The 17,509-nt window shown below is 36.1% G+C and overlaps 5 protein-coding genes and 1 long non-coding RNA gene across 8 annotated transcripts; 3 read left to right on the top strand and 3 right to left on the bottom strand.

The window, feature by feature from the left end:
- Positions 1 to 120: 120 nt before the first annotated feature.
- Positions 121 to 2,424, bottom strand: LOC143459390 (tetraspanin-1-like). Its single transcript, XM_076956528.1, has 5 exons — positions 2,210 to 2,424; positions 1,756 to 1,953; positions 1,454 to 1,639; positions 1,183 to 1,362; positions 121 to 976 (listed from the first exon to the last, which is right to left on the bottom strand). Exons 1-5 carry the CDS (start codon positions 2,276 to 2,278, stop codon positions 818 to 820), a joined length of 792 nt encoding a protein of 263 aa, XP_076812643.1. The 5' UTR covers positions 2,279 to 2,424; the 3' UTR covers positions 121 to 817.
- Positions 2,425 to 2,501: 77 nt separating this feature from the next.
- Positions 2,502 to 4,773, top strand: LOC143459391 (tetraspanin-1-like). 3 transcript variants are annotated; one of them, XM_076956531.1, is made up of 6 exons: positions 2,502 to 3,112; positions 3,416 to 3,505; positions 3,708 to 3,905; positions 3,987 to 4,172; positions 4,268 to 4,456; positions 4,548 to 4,773. In XM_076956531.1, exons 2-6 carry the CDS (start codon positions 3,452 to 3,454, stop codon positions 4,686 to 4,688), a joined length of 768 nt encoding a protein of 255 aa, XP_076812646.1. In that variant the 5' UTR covers positions 2,502 to 3,112; positions 3,416 to 3,451; the 3' UTR covers positions 4,689 to 4,773. The 3 variants fall into 3 exon arrangements, with proteins under 3 accessions (XP_076812646.1, XP_076812647.1, XP_076812644.1); XM_076956532.1 differs by lacking the exon at positions 3,416 to 3,505; XM_076956529.1 differs by lacking the exon at positions 2,502 to 3,112 and having other exon boundaries at positions 3,152 to 3,505.
- Positions 4,774 to 4,818: 45 nt separating this feature from the next.
- LOC143458938 (uncharacterized) lies at positions 4,819 to 9,719 on the bottom strand. Its single transcript, XM_076955849.1, has 4 exons — positions 9,021 to 9,719; positions 8,417 to 8,887; positions 5,941 to 6,150; positions 4,819 to 5,632 (listed from the first exon to the last, which is right to left on the bottom strand). Exons 1-4 carry the CDS (start codon positions 9,224 to 9,226, stop codon positions 5,104 to 5,106), a joined length of 1,416 nt encoding a protein of 471 aa, XP_076811964.1. The 5' UTR covers positions 9,227 to 9,719; the 3' UTR covers positions 4,819 to 5,103.
- Positions 9,720 to 9,934: 215 nt separating this feature from the next.
- Positions 9,935 to 11,119, top strand: LOC143458937 (uncharacterized). Its single transcript, XM_076955848.1, has 4 exons — positions 9,935 to 10,340; positions 10,420 to 10,509; positions 10,724 to 10,911; positions 11,090 to 11,119. Exons 1-4 carry the CDS (start codon positions 10,262 to 10,264, stop codon positions 11,117 to 11,119), a joined length of 387 nt encoding a protein of 128 aa, XP_076811963.1. The 5' UTR covers positions 9,935 to 10,261.
- Positions 10,690 to 12,716, bottom strand: LOC143459386 (UMP-CMP kinase-like). Its single transcript, XM_076956525.1, has 5 exons — positions 12,563 to 12,716; positions 12,189 to 12,335; positions 11,763 to 11,900; positions 11,459 to 11,638; positions 10,690 to 11,266 (listed from the first exon to the last, which is right to left on the bottom strand). Exons 1-5 carry the CDS (start codon positions 12,710 to 12,712, stop codon positions 11,234 to 11,236), a joined length of 648 nt encoding a protein of 215 aa, XP_076812640.1. The 5' UTR covers positions 12,713 to 12,716; the 3' UTR covers positions 10,690 to 11,233.
- Positions 12,717 to 16,360: 3,644 nt separating this feature from the next.
- On the top strand, positions 16,361 to 17,484 carry LOC143459387 (uncharacterized). Its single transcript, XR_013117758.1, has 2 exons — positions 16,361 to 16,522; positions 16,601 to 17,484. It is a non-coding gene; the product is annotated as an uncharacterized LOC143459387 (long non-coding RNA).
- Positions 17,485 to 17,509: the final 25 nt, after the last annotated feature.

Raw genomic sequence — 17,509 nt, 5'->3', positions numbered from 1 at the left:
CTTATTGTTCCCTTTCCTTTAAGCATTGATTATATAGTAGACTATAAGCGACATAAGCAACAATAACGTCATTTCGTCCTGTTCCAGTTCAGCTCTGTATTGTATATCCTCACAAGCATGTTAAATGCGAATTTTTATTTCAATCGACTTAAAAACAACACCGTTAACTACAACTGATATCAATACATCCAGCGGATTCTTGAATTAAGAATTAAACGAAATAAATCAGTTGCGGTCAAAAGATAACTTTACCGTGTAACTAAAATTTCATTACCACTGGTCGTTATAGTAAAGACTGGGCAATGAAACCAGAATATGTTCGAGTTACTGTATATGCACATTTACAACTTTATGTTGTAGCCAAAAAGTGAAATCTCGAAGTAAACGCTGAAATATCAACGGTGCTGACAAATATAGTGCAGTAAAATGTAAACATCGTTTCATAAAAGCTTTCTATTTAGGTTGTTCAACGCCCCGTAATTGAGATATGCAACATGAACAACTTACAGTACATTACACACATTTTTGCTACGAGAACTACTAATTAGCTAAAATATGCTATACATATCACAGTGATTTTTATTATAAATTTATTATATCAAAACAAAAATGAAATGTATTGATAAACTACGATAGTGGGCAAGAAGTGGCACTCCTGGCAAAAACGTTTATATAAAAATAGAAGTTTGCTGGCAGACTTGTAAACTACAAAGCTTTCCGTTTAATGACTTGCCTTCGGAAAGTAGCCTTACACCATTTATTGTAAGTTTATGAAGTAATAGATGGAACTGAAAATTTTGTTTCCATTTTCAGTAGCCTACCCAAATGCGTTTACTTTGTGAGTTTTTCCAATATTCGTGGCGACGCAACAGGAAAAGGTGATTGCAAGGATTTGGATCAACATAACCGCACCTGTGACGCCGCCAACAGCTGCCGCATAGGTTGTAACTAAGCCACGAATCGTACTGTAGCATCCCTAAACAAATTTCATGAAATTCAAAAGTAGTTTTTTACCGAAAATATTTTTTTCGTTATTTCTTTTATTATATCAACATACCTCGAAATTTGTTACAAAATAGAAAGATGAAAAGAAAAATATACTCATATGGGTGTCCTTTGTATAATTGCAAGATTATAAACTTGAACGCATGGTGGAAAACTTAATAAATCGTTTATACTTACCGTATTTGCGTACGTATGAAGGACGTTAATCGTGTTTGACAAACAAGATGTTTCGTCCACGAAGCTTCCAGATGAATCCTTAGTGCAACAAGAACTTGGCCAATTGGCCACGGAAGCAGCAGTGCTCGCATAGCTGCTTCCGTCGTAGTCAGTTCCGCCGTTAAAGCCACAACATTTGGCCTGTTTTGTAAAGACGTCAACATAAAGAATTTAAGGCATTCATAGATACCATTTGTAGAACAGTATAAACCACAATTCTACAATATTTTACCGATGACTGCAAGTTGTCCCATGCTGAAGTTACCGCTTGACCGTATGATGAGGATTGCCCATAATCATTCTGTATAGTGGGTATAGCTCCATCTCTCAATAATGTTTCTAAGTTACCAGTGAACACAAATGCCAGAATCAGACCAGCAGTTTCGACCAAAACGAAAATCATCAAGAAAGTCGAAAACTGGTAAATGCAAATGTACATAGGCTAAGGTGTGAAACATTATGGTTAAATCTATTACCTGTAAGATTACACCGGTATAAAGGTTCAATATAATATATTAATGTATTTAATATTACCGTGTGCAAGAGGCATTTGTTTTCCTTGTAAGCACCACAGCAAGCTATGAATGAGAGGATCATTATCGCTGCACCAACGCCTATAGCGATGTATGAGGCCCACACGAAGTACAAACTACTAGTCTGAAGTGTTGCAGCAAAAGAATTGAAATCTACCACCGACCATATTCCCAGAGAAAGAAGCCCCACGCCACCCACCTGCAAGTTTGTAGCAAAGTGATTGGAAGCTTTAGCTATAGCCTATTTTTTTTTGTATATAACTGTTTGTTGTATTTTTAAAAGTTTTATCTGTAAACAATATTTTAATTTTAAATTTAACATATAAACAAATATGTCTGCTAAATTTAGGTCATTAAATGTATATGTAAACGCAATTTTGTAATATGTAAACGTTACCACTGTAGCCTACTGCATCATTATACGAGCATATATGAAAACTTCAAAGGAAACATACCAGAAACAAGATATTAAAAAACATCATCAACTTTTTACAGCGACTGAACGTTTCAGCTTCCAGCGCCATTTTTCTTTGTTTTTCAAACAAAAAGATACAGTAGTAAACTGCTTCTTGACTTCTTTGCAAAAGATCAACGAATTCTATCACAGGTTTGAATACTGTCTCTAATTCTAATTCAGGTAAGTACACTGGGCTTGCGGGTCCATCGGTTTTCTTTTATCTGTAGCTGTTCCTTAAATAGACCTTTTTTGCAGCTTTTGTTTTTAAAACTGAAATGAATAGAAACTGTAACTTAATACATGTTACCAAAGGAGGGCCTGTTATGACTACCGAGAAAACAAGCAACCGTTGGATATAGCAGTTATTTGTTACACAATGTTTTGACATTTTATTGCCAAAACGTTTTCACATTCCTAAGACATTCCTTGGTTTGGGCAAGATATAATTGAAAATACAGTACCTGTATATGTTATTTTACATGCATTACTAAACACTGTGGTGTAATTTATTGTTTTCGCTTGTTTAAATTTTGTTTTTTTTATAAACATAACAAATTATGCAATGTCAAAAACACAAATTATAAAAATATGCATGATTTTCTGTCCGGTTCCATGTATTTTTGCTATGATAGTTTTTTACATATATAGTATAACATACATAAATTACCGGAAAGTGGCATTAAACCTGTTTTATGCGATTGATGTTTTACCTAATTTCAGATCTGTACTCGTATAACATAACTTAACTCTACTATTATTGATTGCTATAGGGGTGTAGGTGTAATGACTGGTAAAAACAAGTTTGTCATAGGAGCATGAACATCGCGTAAAATGGCCCGTCATACATGACAAGATTTGTCACGAGCAGTTGAGCAGAAAAGGGGACGTTGCAACAAGCAAGGTAAACTTGTTTGGATTTCAAGTAGATGAATTTTCTAAGGTGCCAAACTTTTTATTAAACGTTTATAGGATTGAATAGCAAACCTGAAAACAACCCTGCTTTTTACTATAGCTAGTGCGTTTGTCTTTTGTGTACTGTTGTTACATAGGATCAAATCGTCTTATTGTAATACAAAACTCTTCTCTTTAACAAAAGCAAATTAATAAAGCTGTGACGAACCGAAAGAGTCAGGTTTGACAAATACTAAGAACTTCGAAAAATATCAACATTATATAATTAAAAATTAAAAATTAAAAATGACAGAATCTAAGGATATTGAGTGGCATTAAAAGGTTTACAATGAACAAAAAATCATGTAAAAGCTTGTTGCTTGTCCTCAACTTATTGTCTTTGGTAAGTACCAAAGCAGAATATATTGCATATAGCCATATACCGTAAGCTCTAATTACCTTGAGAATGCTTTAGATAAACTCACTAGCGTGAGCTTTGTTTAAATGACAGTGAATACATTAGCTAAGCTTTGCAGTATTGGAGACAACATGTCAATTAATATAAGCAATAGTTAAATATACCGAAAATTCTCTGCTTTACTCAGGCCGGCGGACTTACGTTTTTAGCCGTGGGAATTTGGATTGTTGTTGACTATCAATCATTCAGCAATGTTTTCAGCAACAGCACACTTTTGTTTCAATATGCCGCTTACGCAATGATTGTAGTTGGTGGGATTATTTCACTGATAGCGTTTCTTGGTTGTTATGGAGCATATTCGGAAAACAAAGCTTTTCTTGGAGTGGTGAGATAAATGGAAAACAAATGTAGTTCACCACGCGTATCGCGATTTTGTGACTAACTTCACATTATCTGTTGTTTTCAGTTTTTCATTGTTTTGGTGGTGATTGTCTTACTGGAAATTGCCATGCTTGTCGTAGCCTTTGAATTTTATGTTGATATTGCAATATATATTGCACCAACTGCGGTGAATTCTATAAAAGAACTGTACGGTCAGTCACCCGTTACTGCCTCCGCAGCTACTGCATCATGGAATACACTCCAGGCCACTGTAAGGTTATATAGTATATACTATACACAAAGAAAAAGATAATTTTAAGTTATCAACTATCCAGTTGTTAAAAGGTTTATGCAATTTATACGCAGTTGGACTGTTGCGGCTTTTATAATGGTTCTGATTACAATTCGAGTTTGTTTGACGTTATGATGAACACGAACGTTCAACCATGGCCGGAGTCCTGTTGTATTTTAGCTTCGGGATCGCAACAGTTCGTAAATCTGACGTCATGCACAAACACTGAGCCTCCAAACACCCAGCACACTAATGCGAAAACAGTAAGTAACGTTATTTCCTAATCTTTTATGCATGCATACTACAAGTCAAACGTTTAAGTAAACTTATTCCAACAATGTTTATTCATTTCAGGGATGTGTGGTGGCGCTTTATCGAATTTTACGAAATTATTGCGGAGTAATTGGCGGAGTGAGCGCTGCAATATTGGTGGTTGAAATCTTTGCAATGATTCCAGCTTGCTGGATGTTTAGAAAGTCTGACACTTACGTCTAAACTTTGAACCGTCGGCTTACTAAACATTTGCATATATTGCTTAGATTTTTGATGTATGAAGAATTTGTAAACATTAATTTAACAAAGGAAAAAAATGTTTCTCGAAACTGAAGGGATCAACTTTGAATACTTTGAGTTATACTGAATAATATAATTGGTAAGTTATATTACGAACCTGATATAATTGGCAAACGATTCTAAGAAAATTGTATGGGACCTGTTACTTTGAATTGTCCAAAACTCCGAGCCGAGCAAAGTTGGGTTGACGAGCTTTTACTGTCGTTACAAGCAAGGTTTTATGTATTGTATATACGTAGGCTATGCCGCATAATTTTACATTAACCAACTCTTTTCTGCACAACATTAACATTTTGATAATACTGTTTATGACAAAAAGAAAAAAATGTGAGCGTCATCAAATATTGCAACGTAATGGGTCACTTTCTTGAGAATTGTACTCTTCCACTTTTAGGGTTTGTCTTCGTGACAAGGGTTGATGTGAGTTCATCACATTCGCTTTCCCACTTCCAAATTTCCATCTGGAAGGTTTCTTTTTGTCATTTTGACTTTTGTGTGAAATTTGTTGCGCCGGACCCATGCCATGTATAGGCGTTAGTCCACCTTTATCTCGCATATCCAAACGCAAGCAGATGTTTGTAAATAAACTTGAAATATTATGCCCAGTTTTTGCGCTGGCCTCGTAAAAAATAGCCCCAATTTTATTTGCATATTCCTGAGCTTCTTCGGTATCAACTTCTCGCAGATCTTCGCCGATGTCAATTTTGTTTCCCACGAGGGCCAGTATCGGATCAGCCGGACCTTTCTCTCGAAGTTCTCGAACCCAATCACGAATTCCTTCGGTCAAGCTCTCTCTTTTCGTGATATCATAAACAAGAAGAACGACGGAAGCACCACGGTAGTACATGGGGGCCAAGGATTTGTATCTGTTCAAAGCAACAACATTTTTAAACAGCAAAAACCCTTGATGGCTATTAACAATTACTTACTACCACTGATGAAATTCAATAACCCGAGGTGAATTTATTTTTGACAAAATTAAGTTTTAAGACTGATTTCGAAGAATAAGCATGAAAATGACTTGTAACGTACGTAGTCATGACCACATCACCACAACTTAGAGAGAAAAGTTTGTTATCAAAAGAAAAACCCGTGTCAATAAAATGAAACTATATTTGAAAGGTTGCTTTCAAACTGCGATTTTCAACAAGAGCATTAGTTATGCTGAAAATACCTTTCTTGGCCAGCGGTATCCCATATTTGTAATTTATAACTACATTCATTTGAAGATGACATGAATTTGGTAAGAAATGCAGCTCCAATAGTACTGCATATTTTAGAGTCAAACGTATCTTGAACAAATCGTACAGCAACGCACGACTTGCCCACTCCGCTATTTCCCAACACGCACACTTTCACAGCATAGCAATTAGACATGCTATAAAATTAGTCCATAAAAAGTAGAAATTATCGGAACTGTTAACCAAACTGCAATATATTTATATACTGACTATAGGTTGCTATATTTAACGCCCAATTTACTGCACTGTATTCAACAAGATTCTTGATTTCTCTCCAGAAATATTACGGATTTTGCATCAAACCTCTTTGCTGCAATCATACCTCGTACGTATTGCTTTTACTAAAACGTGTGCCTTTGCTTGTCTGAGTTTCACAATCACTATTACTAAAATAAACAGCCCGGAAGTTCTAAATTTAGCGATTTTCTTTGTATTGTATAGGCATACTGAAATGCGGAAAAAATGTACTTGTCATAACTGCTGCTGGGTCGCTAAGTTTCTTAGTCCAATGAACAGGGTTAATCTTTGCCCAATTAGACGCTAAACCTTGTCGGTTTATTACATAAACTGAAATCATTGCATGATTGAAAAATAATTACCACAACTTAACGGCTACAGTTCTTGCTGGATTAATTATATCTCAAAGCCTATAGGTACAATATGTCTGCGTAGGCCTCATACTAGGATGTATATGTTATCTATACGCTTTCTACCAGGGGTTCCCAACCTTTTTATGTTCTCGTACCACTTAGTCACCACGGATTGTCAACACGTACCACTATTTTCAAAACAACTAATTTGATCCAATATTCGCACAGCAGCATTGTATTAATAACAATGACAGCAGGGAGCAAGATCGACAAAAGTAGCTTACTGAGTGCAGAGAATTTAGTACGGAAAGAAATAAAAGTGTTGTTCGCATATTTTAGCAACTCAAAATTAAATTGTTATACTACTATACTGTATATCGCATGCAACGGAGAGCTGCTCGCGTACCACCTGAAAAGCTCCCGCGTACCACCGGTTGGGAACCCCTGCTATATATCTATTACCTACAGGCTATATGTAATACTTCTGCGCATGTCCGCACAAGAATTCACTGATCAAATGCACCACGCGTAACTGACCATGCTGCTGAAATTGGGGTACGAATAGTTTATTTAGCTGAATTTCCTTATTGAAAACATTTCATAAGCTTAATACAAATGCCAGCGTCACTATACGTATAATTAGAACAATTGTAACTGTTTGTAGCTGAGGTGAGTAAGCGAATTTAGTTAAAGTTTGTGTGCGCAGGTTGCTGACCTCTTTTATACAAAGTTTAGTTTTTTCGGCCAACTCTCTGATTGGGGCCTGTCCTGATGTTAATTGTCTACTTCTAGCTTTCTCGCAAGAAAATTTGAAAATTGTTCATCACAAAGCACAATCTAACTTATTTTTCAAAAAAGTAGCAAATCGTCTGCTCAGTGAAAGGATAACTGTTATCAGCAGGAAGGCGCTAATAATAATGCACCCACATCAACTTGCACGTAGCAAGTGAGTTTTACAGCTCTGCTGTCACTTGTTGGCAGAATTTTACAATTGTAATCAGCTACCTGACAATTCCTTAAGTTCACGTTTTAAAGTTAGGTGGTCATTCAACAAAACCCACCACACAGAAAAAGAAACACGAATTATACCTGAAGCACTATCTGTTCTATATACTCATAATGTGAGTCATATGCTTATATCTCGAAAGGTAACGCTGATTGATAAGCTAATTAAAGTTGTGGTACTGTATGTCATAGCCTATTAGCTCATACGTTTCCGTATATCTGTCACGCAACTCAGTATTCAACAAAGCAACATTGTATTGGCGGTGACTCGATTTACAAGAATTTTGTATTTTAGTAGGCCTACGTTTGGTTTGGCCGTAAACACTTATTTGCAAACATAAGGCTACGTCGTATATATTTAAAATACAATTTCAAACTTTTACTTAAACAAGATAATGAGGCCTATATAATTCAACTAAGACATATAGGCCTATATGACTACGAGGAGCCTACGCCGTACAACACGCGTGACATCAGATAAGAAACTTTCGAATCCTTTTAATCCCTGGTCAACTAAGTATCCTATATTTTTATAATGGAAACGTCTCGAATTTATGCAGCAAAACTTTAATAGTCAAGTCTGTTGTTAATACTTTGAGGTTAGGACGGTTATTAACTTATATTCAAGCCTGAAATCCCTCATGCCGCTAAAGTAACCTAGGTCAACATGATTTACAGAAACCAAAAAAAATAAAAGGTGGCAATAGGTGGCAAAGATCAAAGTAAGTCTTGAGTAAAAGCAAAAATACCCGAGTCGGAATAGTTGCAAATATTTTGCGTCAAAATTACATAGTAATTGATAAATAATGTAAACTATAAAGAGCAGCAGTTTTTCTTTTGACTTCCGGCATCTGTGTGTGGATTTAGTTGTAATTTTCCGTTGAATGGAAAAGAAAATTTTTTCTGATCGACCAAGGCAGCAATAGGTATCAAGTCTTTGGGCGACTTATTCATCAGTTTAAGTCCCTTCTTTCCTTCCAGTTCGGCACAGATATCAAGAAATACATCTGAAACATTTTCACCAGTCTTTGCGCTGGTTTCATAGAATATAGCGCCGATTTCCTTCGCAAATTTACGTCCTTCGTGCCGATGAACTTGCCTCGTGCTTTCCGACAAATCTGTTTTATTTCCAACTACGGCCAGCAGCACGTCAGGTGGACCGTGATCGCGAATATCACGAAGCCAAGCAGCCGCTCCCTGAAACAGACTTTCACGAGCCGTAATGTCGTAAGTGATAATAGCAACGTCTGCGCTTCGGTAATACATGGGTGTGAGAGACTTGTATCTGGTATATAAAAGCCTAATAAAATACAGCTAAACATGAAAGTAGCTTGAAGTCACTATTTTATCTGCAACTTTTTCTATCAAAAAAAAAACTACTGATCCAGACAGTGCTATCTAAACAGAATCTAAATTACCTTTCTTGTCCGGCCGTATCCCAAATTTGTAGTTTATATAGAGTGCCCTCAGGAGCATAAACATGTCGGGATGAAAACGCAGCTCCTATTGTTGGCTGAAAGACAGGATCATAAGTATCTTGAACAAAACGGGTTGTAATGCAAGTCTTGCCGACACCTGAGTCCCCCAAAACACAGACTTTCACCAGCAGTGTAGGACTTGACATAGCATAAATTAAGGATATGTTCGAAGTTTAGTGATAAAAATGCCCATAGTTAATGTTTTAATCTAAAATGTATATACGTTAATAAACAGTATTAGCGAGATAAAGTTGTTTAATCTTCCAGTAACACGTTATATCAAAAAATCAAGGTTTAACGATTATAGATTCAATTAAGTTGTGCGTTACAAATGACAGCGGCAAATGCCATTTATAGATATAACTACTCTATAATCAGATTCATCAGGTGTGACGCATAATCTTAAAGTTTCACCTGCCTGCAACTGACGTCAAAAAATATTGCACAACTGTGGTAATGCTTGCCTGGCAGCAATAGCTTCTTTGAACTCTGATATCAGTCAAGTCTTGTTTAAACGCACACCAACAGTTATTATTCATCACAGCGATCACGTATTCCTAATCCTACGCCGAAATAATTGAACTGTTATGGGATTTATCTTGTGTACTAGCATGGCAAAAACAAATGTTTATCAATAATTTTGATATTTTAAGATAATATTTATGATCAATACATACGAAACTTGTCCTAAAATCAGTTCTTGGCTAGCTTTTAAGGTCGCTAATTTGCGATGATTTACATAACAATTTACTCAAATTAAGTTCAGTATGACGTCTCATCACCTAACCTGGCCTGAGCTATAGGCCTGCCATGTGCAATAACTTGCAATCACAAAAACTAATTACTGAGAGGTACTATACCCGCCATTCGCTTCATTAATATTTTCAGAATTACATTCTGTACGACAGCTGGTTTGAAAGTTTACCAGGATCAACTTCCGCATAAGTGACATAATGGATTTCTCTGTTAAACAAACATTGCAACCGAGTTTCCCTATACGCTTTACGTAAAGCAGTAGGCGCAAAAGACAGCATTTAGTATACAGTTTCGTTACTCATCTAGCCTACGCAAGCTAATGCACGTCGTTTACTGAAAGATATCACGAAACCAGATGACTTGCTGCGTACTATGTATGACTGAACAATATTGCTAAATCGAAAATCACGTGATTCAATGACTGAATGCAAATTGGGAGAATTTTCGATCTTTTGAAAACAACATGGGCTTCAAAAAGAAACGCAATCGCTTTTGCGTCGCAAGGTGTATATATACGGTAGTTAATAAAGCAAATCTCTTTACAATTGATGGGACAGGTAATTCTCACATGCAATACATCAAGTTGTACTTTATCAGTACACTGTCGTCAGTGATCGTACCAGATATTTTCTGCTTAACCAAACCAAACTTGCACCAGCTAAACAAGGACAAGGTAAGCTTGAGTGGTTTTTAAACTTAAGTTATCAAGTAATTTGAAAATGTATGCATAACAAGATGCAATTTCAATCTGCATCTTAAACAATAGAGTATTACTATGCGTTTCTATAAAATACTATAAACCGAGTTTTTAAAAATAATTTCACCAATTTTCTTTATAAAAATGCACCATAAATCAGTCAAAAAAGTAACTCATTGTATTTCTTTAGCAGTTATTAATGAAGAAAAGCAAGTATGTGGTACAAGATATTCTGCAGCTACAGTTAAATACATCCAATTAAAAAATGCAAATATTCCTTGCATGCAAGGGTACGGTAATTGTGTAATTAATACCAATGTTAGTATAAATTTTACGATAACATGGAACATTGAAAATATAGCACTGCATAATGTTCAAGTAATGTATTGCAAACTTTTTACAGAAAAATTTGCAGTATTTTCGGAACGCAACTGTATGCTGATGGTTTGTTTTTGTCAGTAGTGTTTTTTTTTGCTATGAGTAAATAGTAAAATACATATTGAAGCAATTTGCAATTTAGCAATAAAAAATCAGCAATCTCTGGGTATAAAAACAGGTTATGGTACATGATTACAAGATTAAATAATGGCGTCTAATACAAACTTTCTCTAAGAAGCATATATATTTGCATTAAAGGTATTTAAGTAAAAATTTAGATATACGCAAACAAAAACGTTTAAGTAACATCATCTTTATTCTGTCATTGAAACATTTGTTTAACATCTTCAAAAACCTAAAAAAACAAACAAAAAGAGCAGTGTGAATACAATATTTAAGTGTTACAAAAGCGATTATACTGTATATTTTCTTATTAAACATAAAAAGATTGTAATAATATTCACTCATTTACAGCAAACCTGAGAAAATGTGTATTACTGAAAGCAAATTGCCTGTGGATAAATGATATACAATGAATATGCAGTACCTCGTCTGGTGTACGTCCAGTACCGCCATTAATTTTTCGCACTTTTTCAAGCTGGTCATAATGCCTAACAATTGGAACAGTTTCTTTTGTATAAGTATTGAAGCGCTTTCGTAAACTTTCAATGTTGTCATCTGTACGACCACTTGATTGCCCTCTCTTTAGGATTCTTTCCGTGCAGACCTGGCAACAGTCAAATTTGGCAGAGGAATATTGTAAACAGTAGTGATGAACATTCACTAACATAGTCTATCCTTATGATCACAAAAAATTTCCTGTGGAACTTTTAATCCCAATATATGTTTACCTCTTCAGGACATTCAACAAATAATACAAAAGCAACTTCGGCTTTCTCTCCCATTTGCTCATTCCAACCACTCAGGTTATCGTGATTACGAGGAAAGCCATCAATTAAAAACTTGCTTTTTCCACTTTTAACCATTGCCTAAAGTTTCATAGAAGTCAGCTTAAAAAGGTACCGATCTAAATATGCTTAATAATCCAGAAATATGCATAACGAATATCTTCAAATTAATACTTTTTCACTATTGAAATATATAGGTTCACTTGGTTCGAGTGGATGCGAAAGATATTGGTCAAATTCGCCATGGAGTGGTACGGTTACTAAGTGGACCAACAAAACCAAGTTGTAACCACTAGAAACTGTATATTCTAGTAGAACTTTTTATGGTATTGTACTCTTACATTGTCCATAGTTTTTAATAGATAATACCTTTTCTATAAGTCCGCAAGTAATTTCAACTGGAACAATTTTTCCTTCTTTTATGTAATTGTGTATCAGTTGACCAACTTCAGATGCAGGGTCATTTCTTTCTTGTCGAAGAAGGTCTCCAGCTGACAAATGGGTATAGCCAAAATGCTGTCAATTGAATATGTCTGGTAAACATTCATACAATACATTTCCCAACCAAGTATATCTGTTTGAATATCTATTCATGAATTTTTGGGAGATATTGTGTTTTTGCTATATAAATAATACATGTTTTTTCAAAGACAAATCTGGCATGTATTTCAACAAACTAATTTATTATTAATTTGGTTATAAATATTTTCTCAATGCATCTTTACCTCATAAAACAAAATTACCTGCACAATTTTTTCACATTGTGTTCCTTTTCCAGACCCAGGTGCACCGAGCACAAAAACAACCCGTGGTTTTGCCATTTTTGCTAAATGTAACTTAGACACTAGAGTTCTATTGAAAAGACACAATCCACTTCTGCACAGGCCAATCATAGACTGTGTAAAGTAAACAAAATTTATTCTTAATCGTGCCAGTCAATATAATAATACATTATTTGGATTGTGGTTGCTACATGACATGCCACAATAAGGAGCAACTTTGATAGGGTGAAGCATATTGTTAGGTTTTTCTTTTGTGTCTAGTTGATTAAAATGTTATGAGTGTCGAAATAGTAATACTAAATTCTAATGAATACATAGACCTTGTGACATTAAGGCTCTCTACATTTTCAAATGTAAAAGGAAGTGACATAAAAACTTAGCACTTTTATGTCACAAAAAAGTTGGTTAAAAACTGTCAACAAAATGGGCCATATTAAACCATGCACTGATTTGATGGTTAATTTAAAAAGAATAGAAATAAAATACATAAACACCAGCCATCAATTTCGCATTTTTACAAAGAATGGTATCATTTATTTAGAAAAAAACATTTTTTATTTTATAAAATAAATGATACTTGGTAAAAGCCGAAGCAACATACTGTATTTGATTGCAAAAATGAAACTAATGACAACATGATTCTGTGCTAATTTTTAAACTTCCACCTAACAGATAATAAGGCTAGGCTATGCTTGATCAATTTTATCTGATGTTTCAAGTGAAACTATCAAGCTACAAAGCAAAATGGTTGGTCAAAACTTTGTTAAGTCTATCAAATTTATCCTATAGCTGTCAATCATTGTTTGAATAAAATTTATTAATCTTATAAATAGGTATAACCATTGAATAGCCAGTTGTCTTGACTGGAAAGTATGACAGTTTTCAATGAAAAATCGTAGGCGCAAAGAAAAAAACTCTAGCATGATGGTGTGCACAAAACGGAAGCCTGAACCATGTCAACTTTACTACACTATATCATAATAGAAAAGGCAGAATATATGGTAAGTTGGTTGCACTCCAACTCAAACTTCTACTATACGCTTTGCAAAATACCAAAAACCATAGTGTTTTAAACTCTAACACAGTGTTTCTCAACCCCGAGTCCGCGGACTCATCTGAGTCCGCGTAAGGTTTTTGTGAGTCCACAAGCCCATTAGTTTACCATATATAATTAGGCATAAGACATAATTTTGGCGATGGCTTTTCGCCTTAAAAAGTAGGGGTCGCAAGAGACACGATGGTGTGTTGGATAATTTTGGTAATTAAGACATCCATTTGTTGGTAGTTTGGAATAATCTGATAAAGAACCTTGCTTATTTCTCTTGTTACGCTGGTGGCAATCCAATTCTTTAATTCTTTTGTTCTCTTCTTCTTTTTCCAAATCCTGGTGCGCGAATCACCCTCTTTTTTCTGTTTTTTTGAAAGGAGTTCCCAAGTGTCAGCACCTTTTTTTCTTTCTTTCGAGATATCGGGAATGATGCACAGCTCATGGTGTTTGTGCGATATGTTGACACGAATGACTATGAGGAGCAGTTTTTGTTTTGCCGTGCACTAGCCAAAAATACCACTGGAGATCAAATATTTAAGAAAATGGATTCATTCTTTAAAGAACATAAGCTTGAGTGGTCTGACTGTGTGTCTGTTTGCGCTGATGGCGCTCCGTCTATGATGGGAAGTAAAAAGAGGCTTAATGAGTTTCGTGAAAAAGGAAAACAAAAACATTTCAGTTGTTCATTGTCTTCTCGACAGAGAAAATCTGGCAGCAAAAGGGATACCAGAAGACCTTGCCATAGTTTCAAAGAAGTTGTTTCTGTGGTCAATTTTATTAAATCTCGTCCCTTGCACACTCGTATATTTCGTGTATTATGTGACAAAATGGGAACAGAACTCAATGGGCTTCTGTTCCATTCAAACATTCGTTGGTTATCGCGAGGAAAGATGCTGGAAAGAGTGGCTAACCTAGATGAATCAACTACTTTTTGAAAGAACAGAAACATGAATTTGTTGGTCGCTTTAGCGATGACAAATGGATTGCCAAATTGCTTTTCTTAGCTGATTTTTTCAGCCATATGAACCAATTGAATGGCTCTATGAAGGGAAAAGACAAAAATATTTTAAATGTAACAGAAAGCGTTGATGCGTTCAAAGATATGGATACATATCTGGATACATCGAATGGAAAGTGGGAAGATGGCTGCTTTTTCAGCGTTGAACTTATTTGTTAAGGAGAAAAATGTTGATTTGCGCGGTATTCGTCGAATCTTTCCAGAGCGCCTCAATACATTTGTTGCTGAGCTGGATTGATATAATCCTTCCCACAATTATAACAAGATATTTAACTGGGTACGAAGTCCTTTTTAGGTGTCAGCATTAGAGGCTCATTCAGAAATAGACTGCATTGGGAACAGTTGATTGAACTGCAAAGTCGATAGCTATGGAGGTACAAGTTCAAAATTGTTTCTCTGACTTAATTTTGGGCGAATGTTCTGTCGGAGGAACCTAATTTTCTGACCTCTGCAAACAAGCAGCAACAGCTCTTTTGCCTTTTCCGACTACATACTTGTGTGAAGCTGGATTTTCAACAGTGGCTATGGTTAAAACCAAGTACCAGAACCAACTTCAACCGGAAGATGATATCAGATGTGCATTTGTAGCGGCCGTTGGGTGTTTTGTTTGTTTGTCGCTGGATGGCGCTCTCGCGGTGCTCCCAGCACATGTTTATTTAAGCACTGTTAGTTCGTTTTACTGCCTCTTTTCCGTTTTGCACTGTCTGAGCGCAGGACATCAGTTCGATAAAAGACTTGAAGTAAGAAGGTCGTACTTGTTTTTCCTTTAATATATGAGCGAAGGTAACAAACAACTGAGTAGCAGCCTTCTGAAACAGGAGTCAGCATCAGATCAACAACGCAGCATCGTGACAACAACAACAACTCACTAGACGTTAGCCTTCGCCATATATTCTGGTGACCTCCGACTACAACTCTGAAGACATGTCTACAACCCATGCAAGGTTTGTTCATCGAGCTTTTAACTGCAAGCCACCGCGGAACGATGGTGTTGTTGAAACTTTGTTTGACCCCGGATGCGAGGGTGGCGGAGAACCAGCATGCTGAACAGTGCACGACGCGTGGAAGGTCATTCGAGAGGCCTGCGCGGTGTTCCAACACTAAGTGGTGAATGTGTGTTTGCGTTTTGTTTATTTATAAGCGTTTCCATTTGTTGTGTATTTTTTTTACGCCTACCAAGGGTAACTTGAATATTACACCAAAGATTATTGCCCAGCTGTCATTTTGTCGTGCTTATCAAGGGCTTATTATAACCTTTGATAAAAATCCACACGATCTGGTGTTACGTATAATAGCGTTCTATTGCCGATTGTGTTATCACACTAATCTTAATGGCCCTAATTGCCATGCTTTTAACGGCACTAATTGCCATGATTTTACCGGCATTAATTGCCATGCTCTCTGACGGCGAACTCCTGTCGTGGAGAATTATTCCTTTGCATTCTTTTGTTATGGTGTACACTGTACACATAGTGGCTGTTTTTGGGAAGGTGACGTCCTTCCCGCTGCTGGCGCTACTGCCATACTCACAATTGTTCTTTTTGCACGATAGGTTGACACAGTGGCGCTGAGATAATCCCAAATTTGTAAAATGTGAGTTGTGCTTGTTAGATCTCAGTTTTGTTTTATTAGTTCGCATTATGTGTTATCCTCATCGCTTTCCGCCCTCTTATTTTCTTGCCGGGAAGGAAAGATGTATGTAGCGGCCGTTGGGTGTTTTGTTTGTTTGTCGCTGGATGGCGCTCTCGCGGTGCTCCCAGCACATGTTTATTTAAGCACTGTTAGTTCGTTTTACTGCCTCTTTTCCGTTTTGCACTGTCTGAGCGCAGGACATCAGTTCGATAAAAGACTTGAAGTAAGAAGGTCGTACTTGTTTTTCCTTTAATATATGAGCGAAGGTAACAAACAACTGAGTAGCAGCCTTCTGAAACAGGAGTCAGCATCAGATCAACAACGCAGCATCGTGACAACAACAACAACTCACTAGACGTTAGCCTTCGCCATACATTGACGAGCATAATTCCTGATTTCGACAAACGTGTGAAACAAGTTCCAGAACAACATTTATAGTGCATATGTGCCATAAACAAACCGCTTCTGCTTTTTTATCTTACTGTTTTAGCGTTGAACTAACTTATTTTTTATTCCTATAACCTGAGTCCTCGAATACTTATGCTAATGGGAAAATAGTCCGTGGGCTAAAAAGGTTGAGAAACACTGCTCTAACACAACAATTAACAATTTTCGACTGTCCCAGCCTATGGCCCTATGCATAAGCTTAGACTGCCTCATACTGTTATAGGCTAGAATGCATAAAAATGATGAGAGTGACTATTGCACTGTAAGTAAGTGACACAACTCGTTGGTAAAGATAGGCTATTAGGTTAAGTGCCAGCAGTTATGATATTTAGCTATTTACAGATTTGGGGTTTTAATTGAACTTAGATTTGAATTAGGTTCTAAAGTTATAACATTTAAGTTCGCTTCACAAGAAGCAGGGAAAAGTCAAAAACGGCTTTGAACGGATGATTTCCTCCGGTGAAATATGCTAATAGCCACAAAGGAATTTCTATATGATTTGTAGCTATATTCATTGTATATGCTTTTGATTTACAGTAGGTATGAATTAATTAATTAAGCTATTTAATAAACAATGCAAAAGTATTAATCCCCGAAAAAAGCTACCTATGTCTATTAATAGTTAGAATTGCAGTATGATACCAAAGCTTGCCTGGTACAACTTTGTTACAACCCAAACTCCAATTGCAATATCAACAGATAAAAATTGTTGAAATGGTACTTTGTACCACATTTTTATTAGCAGTTCATTAAATTCCGGGGT

This window comes from Clavelina lepadiformis, chromosome 5, assembly GCF_947623445.1.
Source record: "Clavelina lepadiformis chromosome 5, kaClaLepa1.1, whole genome shotgun sequence".
Classification (NCBI taxonomy): domain Eukaryota; kingdom Metazoa; phylum Chordata; class Ascidiacea; order Aplousobranchia; family Clavelinidae; genus Clavelina; species Clavelina lepadiformis.
The sequence above is the reverse complement of the archived record's forward strand: the minus strand, read 5'-3'. Positions and strand labels throughout refer to the sequence as shown.

Bases quoted from the DNA above. Each gene is read 5' to 3' on its own strand.
- LOC143459390 (XM_076956528.1), bottom strand. From the start codon at position 2,278: ATGGCGCTGGAAGCTGAAACGTTCAGTCGCTGTAAAAAGTTGATGATG. The intron at 1,954-2,209 runs GTATGTTTCCTT...ACAAACTTGCAG, and splicing joins TTTTTAATATCTTGTTTCTG to GTGGGTGGCGTGGGGCTTCT. The intron at 1,640-1,755 runs GTAATATTAAAT...TGCATTTACCAG, and splicing joins ACAAATGCCTCTTGCACACG to TTTTCGACTTTCTTGATGAT.
- LOC143459391 (XM_076956531.1), top strand. From the start codon at position 3,452: ATGAACAAAAAATCATGTAAAAGCTTGTTGCTTGTCCTCAACTTATTG. The intron at 3,506-3,707 runs GTAAGTACCAAA...TGCTTTACTCAG, and splicing joins TCCTCAACTTATTGTCTTTG to GCCGGCGGACTTACGTTTTT. The intron at 4,457-4,547 runs GTAAGTAACGTT...TATTCATTTCAG, and splicing joins AGCACACTAATGCGAAAACA to GGATGTGTGGTGGCGCTTTA.
- LOC143458938 (XM_076955849.1), bottom strand. From the start codon at position 9,226: ATGTCAAGTCCTACACTGCTGGTGAAAGTCTGTGTTTTGGGGGACTCA. The intron at 8,888-9,020 runs GTAATTTAGATT...TTTATATACCAG, and splicing joins GATACGGCCGGACAAGAAAG to ATACAAGTCTCTCACACCCA. The intron at 5,633-5,940 runs GTATTTTCAGCA...TGCTTTGAACAG, and splicing joins GATACCGCTGGCCAAGAAAG to ATACAAATCCTTGGCCCCCA.
- LOC143458937 (XM_076955848.1), top strand. From the start codon at position 10,262: ATGCAAATTGGGAGAATTTTCGATCTTTTGAAAACAACATGGGCTTCA. The intron at 10,341-10,419 runs GTGTATATATAC...CAATACATCAAG, and splicing joins AATCGCTTTTGCGTCGCAAG to TTGTACTTTATCAGTACACT. The intron at 10,510-10,723 runs GTAAGCTTGAGT...GTATTTCTTTAG, and splicing joins ACCAGCTAAACAAGGACAAG to CAGTTATTAATGAAGAAAAG.
- LOC143459386 (XM_076956525.1), bottom strand. From the start codon at position 12,712: ATGATTGGCCTGTGCAGAAGTGGATTGTGTCTTTTCAATAGAACTCTA. The intron at 11,639-11,762 runs GTAAACATATAT...GACTGTTGCCAG, and splicing joins TTGTTGAATGTCCTGAAGAG to GTCTGCACGGAAAGAATCCT. The intron at 11,267-11,458 runs GTACTGCATATT...TTGTTTTTTTAG, and splicing joins CTGGACGTACACCAGACGAG to GTTTTTGAAGATGTTAAACA.